Source organism: Halictus rubicundus, chromosome 2 (assembly GCF_050948215.1).
Source record: "Halictus rubicundus isolate RS-2024b chromosome 2, iyHalRubi1_principal, whole genome shotgun sequence".
Lineage (NCBI taxonomy): Eukaryota > Metazoa > Arthropoda > Insecta > Hymenoptera > Halictidae > Halictus > Halictus rubicundus.
The window spans coordinates 20983447-20997411 of NC_135150.1; the positions used below are offsets into that span (position 1 = coordinate 20983447).

General features: G+C 37.4%; 1 protein-coding gene across 1 annotated transcript; it reads left to right on the plus strand.

Moving 5' to 3' along the window:
- Positions 1–7282: 7282 nt before the first annotated feature.
- Usp10 (ubiquitin specific protease 10) lies at positions 7283–13898 on the plus strand. Its single transcript, XM_076805856.1, has 9 exons — positions 7283–7652; positions 8227–8413; positions 8643–10028; positions 10585–10783; positions 10866–11115; positions 11190–11276; positions 11350–11514; positions 11764–11992; positions 12056–13898. The coding sequence occupies exons 1-9, from the start codon at positions 7635–7637 to the stop codon at positions 12340–12342; spliced, it is 2808 nt and encodes a 935-aa protein (XP_076661971.1). The 5' UTR covers positions 7283–7634; the 3' UTR covers positions 12343–13898.
- Positions 13899–13965: the final 67 nt, after the last annotated feature.

Here is a 13965-nt window from a genome sequence, read left to right on the forward strand (position 1 = left end):
TAAAACTCGTTGTACCGTGTTCCATCTCGTGAAGCAGTTCTTTAGCTAGCGTTGCATATCACATTCTATTGGGAAGTTGATTTTATTGCTGGAACAGTTTGTTGTTCTCAGTTTCATTTTATAGTCTCTGAATTTTTCATGTTTCGCGGCTACGGTTACATAAATGTTTCGAGAATAATATTGGAATTGTGTCCATGGTTGAGGAGGACAGGGAACAATCGGATGGAAACGATTTCACGGGAAACACAGGATCGATCCCAACGAGAAAATGGCGAATCGTGGCGTCGGGTGTGTGCAGCCGTCACGCCGCAAGACACGCTGCCCGCGGTAATAATAATCGGCGAAATATGCCGCACAATGTGGTTCGACGGACGCGTGGGTGTGCGAGCACGATATCGCGAGAAGTCGGCTGGCAACATGTGGTTCGCCGAACGCAATCTGCCACTGACATTTCGAATTAAACTCGAACCGAGGAGTGCTACCCTTAACTGCGATCAGTTTCTCACAATGGACGCAAAAATCCACGCGAAGGTAGCCAAATTCTACCAAAAATCGAATTTGCGGTAATATTGCTCAAAGATGCCTAGTACTTAAAAAATGAAAAACTTACGGAATATGTATACCTATCGAATTAACCCTTTACGAACGAGCTCGTCTTTCGTTTAATTCGATCGTTAATTGAATGAATACAACGTAATTTAGGAGGGTGGTGTCTAAGGTCTCTTATCAAAATAAAAAAATTACTGCATACTATATCTATGAAATTAATTCTTTGCGAACGAGAACGTCTTTTATTGGATTTTCTAATAGGTTCAATACACTCGTTTTGCTATAAAACAAGTTTACATACTGAGAAGATAAGTGAGCAAAATTTGTTTCCTGAGAGCTTGTTGTCGTTTGTTTACATGCGTAGACAGATCGAAAGTAGAAGGACTTTCAAGTGAAACACGAAACAGTAGAAACATCAGAAGAATTTAGGAACACTGTTGCTTCAAAACCGACTCATTCAATTACCAAAGGAAAAAGTAAATTTCATCCCTCTCCTGTTTCTTGCAATCGACGCAGACAATTTTTCTTGCGCATAAAAATCCGAACATCGAAACTCGAACAGCCAGATCAATGGGTCCTAATCTTTCTTCGACTCTAAGACATCATTCTCTACCAAAATAGTCAATCAAGTATCGGAACAATCTATCATAAAGGGTGAAATGGCTGAGCCGTTCGAACGGCGAAACAACACGAGTAAAGGTGCGTTTCTTTTTCTCGCCAATATAAATGTAGAAAGGAGGAGCACAGCTCGAAAACACATTCGAGTTGGAATCGATGGCATTGCGAGGCAAGGATCGTGGGCCGCAAAAACTGCGAAAGGGTTCTTATGGCCGCAGCTTCCCGGCTCCGGCTAAGCCGATATGCATTCATTATAATAAGAAATGGATGGCGCCGAGTGAAAAGTTTGAACGCGGCCCTGGCTTATCAACTTCCCCTGAATTTTCTATTATTTAAGAGAACTTCCCCGTCCTCCCCCCTCTCGCTCTCTCTTTCTCTCTCTATCTCTCTCTCTCTCTCTCTCTCTCTCTCTCTCTCTCTCTCTCCCAGAGGCCTCTGTATACCCTCTTTTCCTTCTGTTGCGGCGTTCGTGGATACTCTAACCGCGCATGTAGAATACTTACCCCCAGCGAGCAACTTCGTTTAACTTTCTTCTTTCACAAGGATGCTCGGCGTTTGAGGTTCCCCGAACGCGAGCGATTAGCATATTTATTTGTCATCCGACGCGGCCCTAATCGTGTCTCGAAACCGAGACCCTTTCGAGCGTGTCGCGATCGGAACAGTATCAACATTTTCTCTGTTCTATCCTGTTGACACGTCGGCAAGTTCAACTTTTCCGGTTGAGAACCAGAAATGTTGTGAGGTGAACGGACTTGGAAATGTTTTTTGATTTCATGCAAAAATGGCTAGAACACTCTTTTTCCTCGCAGAGGATTGTTTATTTGAACGGTTTTTGTTACTTTGCAAGAACATAAAGACAAAGGATAGTATTGAACCAACGAAAATAGTTATCGGTGCGATAACTCGAGAAGAACGATGTCAACGAAGTGCAAAGAATATAAAAAATGCACTATTGTACCCTTGGGTCACTAATCTCTCATAAAAATAACGATTGCAGCAGTTGAAACATAACTGTGCCATTTCATGTACCCAGTATCGTTACAAGATAAAACACAGTTATCGTTAAATAAAAGGAACTAAATTATGTGCGCGGTTTTAATTAGCGTCGACATTTCCACGCACGACAGCTTCCTTATCTAAATGAGGAAATGGGGAGGCAGAATCGATGAGCCGGTAAAAAGTCGGTGAAGACTTAATAAAACATAATAAAACAGAAAAGAAACGGTGCTAGGAGCCTGCATCAAAGTTAATCCGAGAGTTGCATGCGCTCGCTTGGCGGCACGCAGCCCCGATTTTCTATAGAATGTTGCAAAACGCGTGTCGCGGAGCCGGTGATACGTGATTTTCGAAAAATGGGAACGCGACGACGCGGTCAGCGATCGTATCGTGGATAATAAATCATAAATGTTCGTGGAAATTGACTGTAAAACGTGTACAGATCGTGGTCGTTCTTCCGACAGAGACGATTTTCTATCGAGCCGTTGTGTGCTTTGAAACCACCCGTACAGACCGGTCGTTTTAAAGCATTCCTCGGCAGTCGTGTTACTTCATAACGCAATATTCGGTGCGTGCCGCAAGCTGCCGATACGATCGCGTAATAAAAAAAATGTTGCTATTTTTTACTCGCACCTCGTGGCGGTAGGATATAAACTAAACGTAAGGTCGTACACTGCTGCCGACGGTGCACAACATAAATATCGTAAATGACGTATAAAAGGGTTTCGTATCTAGGCCATGAAGGAAAATACGTGTGCACCGACGACCGACAGGATTTTCAACTCGTCGTTTATCGACCAACCGACTGAAAAATACCATTTTTACGTCCACCAACGAAAACAAAATCGTTTCCCCCCTTTGTTCGACCTCGCCTCCCTTCTCCTTTCTTCGCGATGAAGACAACTTCCATGGTATTATTGTGTCTACCAAACTGTGTAAAAAAATGGTTTAAAATGTATTTTTTTTTTTTTTAGAAACGCTTCCGCTTTCCCTTCTCCCTCACCCTTAAAAAAAAATTGTTTACACAATAATACCATGCAACTTACGTTTCATCTTTTTTTAATATGATTTCACCCCTTTAATGCGAGAAGTATCACGAAAAAATAGGGTTGTATTAGGCATAACTACTTATGTGCAAAGTTTCATAATTGTTTTAATTTATGGGTTTAATAACTTCCCTTGTAAGTCACGTCATCATTTCTTCAATGAAAGTTTGATAGGCAAGATTAAAAAATTATTACTGATATACATATTCTTCTTTCCTTAATTTTAAAATACAAGACGTGTCAATGGAATGCAAAATAAAATGAGAAGTTATTAAAAAGCGTGAAACCTTTAAGGAAAAGAATATAGAAAGTTTATACATGTGTATAGCATTTAACATTAAACCTACCGACACTTCTTGTATACCTGTTCCTACCGTGCGTGGTCAAAATGAACGGTCTGTAACAAAAGCTATTGTTAATGCATTAAACGTAGATAATAGTCAATTTGTTGCTGAATGAATTAGTAGATGAACAACTTCCATAAAATAACGATACAAATTTATTCTAATATAATTGCAATTATATAAAAAATACTACGATGCTCTCTCCTCGATTTGCAAAATTGTACTGTGTCGTTCACCTTTATGGTTTAGATGCATTTGCCATAAAACAGTATTGTCAACCAGGCACGTGCGTAACTTGATAGCGTCTCATTCAATAAGGCGGCACATTTATTTTGAGTTGGCTATGCCACATAGAGAATAGTCTTTCTTTTATACTGATTGTTTAGGTTTAGAAGAATAGATAATGTAGAATATTATCTCGTGCGGTCAAATTAACCGGCCGCGGTAGATAGGACAAGATACATATATTTCTTGGAAAAAAGAATAAAACGAGAAATAAATACTGAAAAACACATTGTATACATACCTTAAGAAGAGCCGTAAAGATAAATGGCGATGTGATAATGTTGTATCTACGAAATTGTACGCAGAAGTTTGAAAAGGTCAATTTGACCGGCCGTGCTAGGACATAAATGGCAAGATCGAAGGAAACCGCCATGGAAATAGATTGCATGGTCACCATACGGCGTCCAGCGTAAGCTTGGTGACCACCTAACAGAGTGTGGGGTGTCGGCAATGTGTCGGTCGATAAGAAAGAACATTGTAATTGTTCGTGACGCTAAATCGTTGAATAATACAACAGAAAGAGATATAGGGACACTGGTTCCTCTTTGGCGTTATCAGAGAGTATGATATCTACATCTTTGAAACGCTTATTGCGTAACTAGCGATAGAAAGGAAAACTATTTTCAACGTGGGAACATGGTCAAACAGATAGTGTATCAGCTCCACCGATACATAATGCATGCGCTCAAAGATTAGAAACGGGACCCCGCGACTTTATCTCAAACATGATATAAGAATAGACAGAACACTTAATGTGTTGACGAGGAATAGGAATAGACCGAGCACTTCATAGGGTTTCGTATCATATCACAGACGAGATATAGGAGCAGACTCTACCACAGACGAGGTATAGGACCAATCACCCAGTGTATTTTTTTTCTCACGTCCACGAGACTCTCGAACCCCCTTACCATTTCTGTGTCACATCCTACCGTGTCGGTCGGAACTAATATCACAGACGAGATGTAGGAGTAAGTCAGTCCAATCATCTTATCACAAACGAGGTATAGGAGTAGACCAAGCTGGCACGATCCGAAGCTTTATCGAAGGGTCTCGCTCCCCGAGACTGTCCATGTTCTCGAGCCACCTCAGGCCCGTACCATATCAACTGCGCGTGGCCCTCCCGTATCAATAGGTTTCCACATTACCCATGAGGTACTATTGACAATACGTTTTTTTTTTCGGTGATATCTCCTGTAAGCCTATTCCAGTGCATCGCGTAAAATTTCGAGAAAATAAATGTGGAGAATAGTTTTACTTATATTGTAAAAATTTTACTGACATTTAGGCAAACTAGATTTTTGCGCACATTTAGACCTGCTTGGCAAGGAAGAAGACTTGAAATTATGAAAACTGAAAATTACCTCATGGGTAGTGTGGAAACCTATTGATACTTGTCATTGAGTACTTGGACCGTCACTGGGAGCGAGACGCACGGCCGGGTACAGGGGGCGTAGCCTTCGAGAAACCCTCGGATTGGTCTACTCCTGCACCTCGTCTGTGCTATGACTTCACAGTTATCGAATGTAGAAATACAATGTTACCACGTGAGCTCGAAACCTTTCAAATTGAGGTGTTTGCCATAGGTGGCGCTAGAATTCATTTAGCGCGCACTTTTTTTCTAAAATTGAATAGAAACTAGAAATGCTGTTTCGAAAACGAAACTCCTAATACGAATGAAGATTCTACGTAAATTAATATAAATATTTCCTAGATCATGTGAAAAGTATGTCCTTGTGTTATGTTAAAGCTTTTAGTAGAAAAGCAGGGAATATCCACTGACTTGGGTTTTTGGACAACCCTGTATCACCTCTACCAATGCAGCTCGAAGCAATCTGCATCCTTGAAGTAGGGCGATAGAGCTAACCGAGGGAAGAGGTTCGCTGATCGGAAGGGCGGAATTGCCGGCGGTCAGGCTATCGGGCCTTACTCCCAGGAATCACCCCCGAATTTCCGAGGATCAGCCTCTGGCCCTCGGATTTTACGCCACATTGTTTGGAACCTGGGACAATGAAATATATTCGTAATTGAATATATAGGGTATTTCACCTAACTTGACCACCTTAAATATATCGCTTATTTTGTATGATAGAAAAAATGTCAGGGGGAGAAAATATTCTGTTCGAAGGCGCCAATACGGTGATGGGCCGAATTTTTTTCTCAAGGTCATTTTTTCGAGATTTCAAGATCATCGTATTTTTTAAAAATGGGACTGCATATTTTCACTACAACAGTCTTATAGCTTATAAAAGAACGAATCCAACGAGGTGCAATGTGTTGCACCTCGCATTGATAATAATGCTTGTAAACATACTTCAACCGATGAAAGGAGAATACGAATGTCTGTTTACAAGCACCAGGGACAATTACACGGTACACTGTTTCAATGAAATTGAAATTCCTTCATTTACCGTCCCCGAACGCGTACTGAAGTTATTGACAAACATTTCATAATTTCCTCGCTAAATGTCACACGAAGATCAACATATTGCGTTGGATTCGTTCTTTTATAAGCTATAAGACTGTTGTAGTGAAACTATGCAGTCCCATTTAACAAAAATACGATGACCTTGAAATCTCGAAAAAAAATAACCTTGAGAAAAAAATTTTGCCCATCACCGTATTGGCACCTTCGAACAGAATATTTTCTCCCCTTGACATATTTTCTATCATACAAAATAAGTGATATATTTAAGGTGGTCAAGTTAGGTGAAATACCCTGTATAATACTATAAATGCCTCATGCCGGTTACAGGCCGGCCTACTAAAGTATGTAAAACCTAATGTAATGTAAAGCCATTTCTGCACTGCTATCTTCTTAGAAAGTGAAAACTTACCATAAAAGAAGAAATCAACACATCGATAAATTTCCTCGACCTATACCATGTCTGCTAACACACTCGTTCAATTCGCAGCCAAATAAATAATCCATTATAACGGAATGGGAACAGAACTTTTGGCGAACACGATCAAAAAGTTCATATAAAAGTTCGATCCCTATAAAAGATGCATCATGTACTATACAAAAATGGAATCCATTATTCCGTTTAATCCTCCCTTAATCGCAATCTACTTAAATTGAGTATTCAATAAAAATAATTATAGGATTAGAAACTTTCTGAAAAATTAAATCAAACTCAACGATGAATTAACTCACCTAAATCATTAAATTCAAAAACTGGTATAAGAACCCCTATAAGATAATAGTCGCGATATGATCGAGTACAAGAATTATCAAATAAACATGTGAAGAAACGAAAACGCAGTAGAAACTTACTGAAAGGTGAAATCGAACGGTGAATTAACTCGTCTTCTGTGTTAACTATTTACTGAATTCAGAAAAAAGATTCACAGAAAACTAAATTGTATATTGTAGCAAAGAGCTGGTAAGGAGGCGGAACAGACAGGGGAGCGGGAAGTCAGTTTCAATAACTATCCCTGCGAAGCGGCAGCAATGACAGTGGCGACGCCAATCTCGGGAAGAGAAGAAACCAGCAGTGGAGCAACGTGCTTGGCCCATTTTAACTACACGCAACTGCCGAAATATGATGGTTCATATTGTGTAATTTGTTAATAGTTCGCGATCCCTTCTTCCATTTTATCGTTGCGCAGAGACAATACGGATATTCTAATTTCTTTATCGGATACTTTTTCTGCGGTATCTCCACGAGAACGAAAAGCAATATTTTCGTTAACCCACCGTCTACCCCTTTTTATCGCCGACACAAATCACCGGAGCCTCATGTCTCTCTGTTGGTATTGTTTCTAATGTTTTATACCGCGCCTGGATTTAACCATGGATGTTCGAAATGAGGTACGTTATTCTCTTGTAATTAATGAACCACTGTGCTAGAACGATCTCTTAATTATTCTCGACGGTCGTACTGTGCGCCATAGGATTTGAGGTTAGGCTCATGGTTACATATTAAAATTGAAAGTATCGTTGATTATAGAACAAAGTGCAGCCAATGGGATATCTTGTTTAAGTGCGAACAATATAACACGTTACATAAAAATCGATAAAAGACATTTGTTTTTAAACAATGCTGTAAGCTATCGCATAGACTGTTGCCAGTTTCTATTAATTCCTATTAATATCGATTTTCGTCCAGATTTTGCATGCTAGAACTTTCTACGGAAGAATTAGAGAATAATAGTGCATGTTTACTTTCAAAGAAAAAACAAAATAGTCATGAGGTAACACTGCTGAGTATTTATTGATTGACCTAAAATTATTAATGAATTCTATGTATTCATTCTATATATTTCGTTCCTGTGATTGAAATGAATTGTACAATAATAATCTTACAAGTGTGTTTCTTTCATTACAAAGTATTTCTTTTTATAGTACATTTTTTTATATTACTACATCTAATTATGTGTTTCAGCTTGATTTTCAATTTTTGGATTTACATGATTTAAACGAGAATGATAAGAATCATTTAATTGGTATTCTAAAGTCTCCTGTCATTACTGATACCTTAAAATTACCATGGGACACGGTCGAAACTAGTAATGATATCAATGCTTCTATCACAGAAATTCCACAGTTACAAAATCAGTGGTATCACAATGGTAATTGCGTCAGCCTGTTGTAAATAATTCTATTAAGAGACTGTGGATATTATGTATTTATAACGAAAGAGGGTAAACAGAATATAAAGTAGTGAAATCTAAAATGTAATTTACGAATATTCTTACAATATTTTTGATTTATTAAAATCATTACTTTGCATAAATATCTGCAGTCTATTAATGCAATATAATTCCTATGATTAATGTATCAATGATTTCTTTGATGTAGCAATACCACCACCTCCTTCATATACGCAACAAATAATGTGTAATGAGTGGCAGGGACCACCTATATACCCTATTCCAACAGACGCCCACATACAACCCTTTATGCCTGCAATGACATACTCTCATCCTGGCTACAACCTCGGCGGTGAAATTCACGATGTCAATTGTAATAGAGAAAATAATAGAAGAAATAGCAGGGGAAGAGGTATAAGGAGAGACAACTTCAATCGTGGAATGAATCCTGCGAATGAAATGCAACCGGGATACATGGGAGAACAAGGACAATTTCATCCACAGCTGTCCTTTGTAGTCATGTACCCTGATCAAGCTCAGCAACAGCAATTCTCTGGTCATGTGCATTATCCATTAGCAATATATCAGCCGAATCTTCATACGCACACAAGTACACACCCGCATGCTCAGCCCACGTATGGATATCCTCCATACCATCATCCTTCGAATAACATGAGGTGTATCCGGCAAGCGGCACCCGTGCTTTCTCAACCTGCGCAAGACTGTGCAAAGATACAGACTACGAAATTGCACGAGAAGCAAGTGCAGAACGTTTATGCACCAGTGAAGCAGCCCTTTCACCAAATAAATGAAGAAGACAACTCTTCTCAGACCAATATAGTCACTACAGTGATTACTGTAAATAACAGTAATGTTGAACAGTGCAATGATAGCATGGACGACAATACTGCCATCCGGAAGAATGCCAATGCAAACGGGAAAGTACCTCCGGTGAACGTAAAAATAGAGCACAATATCGTGTCGACTGTAAATGAGAATTGCAACGGAGCTGAAAAGAACGATGTGCCATGCGTGAATATCAATAGCAGTATCGAGGTGAAGCAGAACGGAGAAACTGACAAGGAGTATAAAAACGAAACTGTTTCTAGTATTAAAACCACTGTTGTTAAAACACTGTCCAAACCTATATCCAAAGGCGAGAGCGAAGCACAAAAGGAGGATACTCCTGTGAAGAGTGTGCTGGACGAAACTGTTAGTAAAACACCAAACAACTCTTCTTCTGTTGCCACCAGTAGTACTCCAGTAGCTCCAGTTCCTGCTACACCACCTCCGAGTGTATCTAGTATATCTTGGGCGAGTGTTTTGAAAAAAGGAAACACAGATGCACAATCTACTCTATCCAATTACAAGCCTATGGCACGCATTAATCCTCTACCCGCTAGTCCGATCACAGAAAGTAATGTAATTACAAAAGTACAAGCACAATCGGAAAAAATTCAACGTACGGGCACACCGAGTTTTGCGAATGATAACACAGCGTCCAATCCGCAAAACATAGTGAACGAGAACAAAAACGTACAAGCGGAATCGTTGCAGAATCGGTATAATGATCCTATTGCCTATAGAATGGGTGGTAAGTTTCGTGTTAAACGAAATTAATACAAGCACAGGATGAGGCATTTAGCACGTTGATTGCCGCATGGATTTTGTGTGTTTCGCACAAGTACTATTTCACTCGTATGAACGATCGGAGTCATGAGTAATTATTATCAATTACTTGATAATGAAGTTTGCACGCTACACTATGGTTTCGTTCATTTCAGAACGAATAAATAAGTATTCGGTCATCGGTCATTGAAATGTTTCTAGCAATTGATGCGGACAAACTTTATTTTGCATAAAGATCCGCGCTCTAGTAATAAATTGCAAATAATCTATCGATATTTTTAAATTCTTCTGATCGTTTCAATGTTTTATGATTCGCCTGCTTGTTTTCGTCACAAATGCATAAAATCCATAGCATATTTATGACAATCGTTTTTAAGCAAATCAATGACGCCAGTCACTGGTGACGACTGTGGCAGTCAAAGTGTTAATCGGTTGATGAAATAGTCGGTGACCTTTTCTTAAATTCTCCACCGTGTATATTCTATTAAATATGGCTTATCTATTGAAATGCTTTGTTCTAGAATTTTTACTAAATTATCAAATGGATAAACAAACTGTAAGTTTGTTACCTCGAGGATTAACGAATCGTAGCAATTATTGTTACATTAATAGTATATTGCAAGCTTTGCTAGCTTGTCCACCTTTTTATAATCTTTTAATGGCTTTACCACATTCTAAAAATCCCAGTAAGATGTCTTCCACTCCACTTGTTGATAATATGTAAGTGTTCAAATGCGTATCAGATCTTTCGAGTTGTATTATGGTGTCGATAGATTTTGCACATTTTTCGTTTTCTATACAGGATCAAATTTGTACACGAGTTTACACCTTTGTCGGACGGTGCACGACTGGCCAGAAAAGACCGAGCAAGCAAGCGAGGGGAAGACACGGTAGTAGATATACAAAGTGGAGTGGCCTTTGAACCTTCTTATGTATATACAATGTTAAAAAATACATCAGCTGCGGGCGTATTTTCCGTGGAAGGGCGCCAAGAAGATGCAGAAGAGTTCCTTTCGTGCCTTCTGAATGGTATCAATGATGAAATGCTTGAAGTATGCACACATCACTCATTTACTTTTACGTTCTATGTCTACAACAAGAAATAATAATAATTTCTTTCTTTCAGCTTATTAAATTAGTAAATAACGACCAAAACGTAACGACTAGTGTTGAGACTAATATAAACTATAACAATGGAGAAGAAGAATGGAAGGTACGCTTTTTGTTTCACAAGTAAATTAATATCAGACTGCGAAAGAAAAATATTGATCTTATCGATGCCGTAGGTTATGGGCCCAAAAAATAAGGGATCTATCACACGATGTACTGAATTCGGTAGGACACCATTGTCTGATATATTCCGCGGACAATTGAGATCAAGAGTGTCACGAGCAGGAGAACAACCAACAGATAACGTCCAACCTTTTTTCACGTTGCAACTTGATATCGAGGTATTTGTTCTATTAGAAAACGAAATATCCGCTTTATTTATTCTCGAATGAATTCTTTCGACAGATTATCTAATATATCGGAATTCCCGAGATTATTCTTGCGTATAATCCCGAAAATTTTCGAGAACCCGAATGTGCTCAGGAATCCCCATATATTCGAGAATCCTGAAATATTCGAAAACCCAACATTTTTCTCGCACACCTCTAATCGTTACACAATAATATGCTAACCACCTGATTAATTTTTAGAAAGCTGTATCCGTGAAGAGCGCACTCGAAATTCTCGTTGGAAAAGACCAATTAGAAGGAATGACGTGTAGTAAAACAAAGCAGCAAATCGAAGCTTGGAAGCAAGTTACTCTGGAAGAATTACCAGTGATCCTTATTTTACATTTAAAGTGGTTCGACTACAAACTTGATGGTTGCTCAAAAATTCTCAAAAGCGTAGAGTTTCCGGTCGACCTGAAGCTCGATAGTAGTAAGTAAATTTATTGTTGTTTTTTTATATACAGAATATAATACCGAATCTGTCTCGTTACAGAATTCCTATCGCCAAATGCTATGAAAAAATTAAATCCAAAACAAAAGCATTATAAGTTGTTCGCTGTTACTTATCACGATGGAAAAGAAGCGACAAAGGGTCACTACGTCACGGATGCCTTTCATGTTGGATACGGTGGTTGGGTCAGATACGATGATAGTTCATTAAAAGGTGTTTCAGAAGGTAACGTATTAAAGCCGATTCCTCCCAGAGTTCCATATTTATTATACTATCGAAGATGCGACACTATCGGGAATAATCAATCCAATAGCGGTAAAGCGCGTTAGAAAAAGAAAAAAACGATTTAAACGTGTAGGTGAAACTGTACTTTAAGTCTAAAAAGAGGCAACTTGAAAGAATGGCTTTTTACAGTTTTGTGGTTCTTGTTGATATTTATACCTAAATACAGAGAGTGTTTATTATCCAATATCATGAGAAAACAAAAAGCTATTTCCTTTTAACATGCTGTACTTCCATCGAATATTTGTACTAAGAATTGTTGTTACAAGGTTTATGCATAGTTTTCTTGGTACACGAAATAAAAAGACAGTTAAAGTTGAAGTTGAATAAGAGTTTTGATTTTGGCACTCATAGTTCTATTGAAGTTACATAATTAAGCGCTTACACATTACATTTTATAAAAATATTAAATGTCGAGATCTCTTGTACATATCTTTCTTATCTGATTGTGAGTATACAATACGTGAGAAACAAAATATATACATAACTTTGTAGAAAAGAAGACGAAAAATATAGATAAAAGTTTTTCTACTTTAATGACAAAATTTCTATGAAATGCAAATTTTATATATATCTGAAGAAAGGACATCTTATGCCTTAAGTTATTTTTGTACATAACCTTCCCGCGCTCTTATAAATATATATTCCAACTTGCCAATAATTTCTTCTATTTTATATTCTATGCTATTTAATCATCCCTTGCTTGCTGGAACTCCGTTTAAACGTTGTGTTCTTTTGCTTCCAGTATTGTTTTGTTTTTAATATTAGTTTCTATACGTATTTATAACTGAGAATTATATAGTTGGAAACGCTTTCGAAAACGCTTAGAAAAGAAATAATTGGTAAGATGGAATACTAACACCGATAGTAAGGGAGATTGTATAAACAATACCGAATTCGTGTACAAATCTACATTGTATACGTTAGATTTGCATCTTCAATTATTAAATTTTTGAGAAAAATAGAGAAGAAAAGCAAAAGAAAAAAATGTACTCATTCATACGTTCTTTTTTCTTTTTTACATTTTAACACGTGTAAAAGTATATTTTCTAATTTTTGTAACAAATTTAATGGAATAATTTAAAGAATTTATACTCGATTAACATATAATTGGTGGTATTATGCCCATTATATTATAAACAGGCTTAAATTATTGCAAGTTTCTTATTATTAAAATGTGTGTTATAAACTTAGGAAAATTAATACTTATCTAATTGAAATTTGGTTTTATGTGAAACAAATATTAATTGTTTTTTTTTCGGTTTTGCTTGAATGTAAGTATGGTTTTGTAACTTTACTGTTTCCTTTTCCGTCGTTAACGAATTACTTTTAAAATCTTATAATTTAAATGAAGTAATATTTATATGCAAATGTAGTAATTTAATAAAGCAGCAAAGTTATAGAATTCCATTGCAAAACATCTTATATACAATATTTACATGTTATTCACCAGATAATGTAGATAAGATATGTTTTAAGTAAAATTTTACAGTTGTAATTTATGCGACAGAATACAAAGTAATAATTTTCTTTTACTTCCTGTGGAATTGTAAATATATATATCTACAGTTTATAGAAACTAATAAAAGTATGTATATATGTTACGGAAACTTGTTTACCATTTATTTGAGAATGTTATATAAAACATTTACACTTAATTTATTATATAT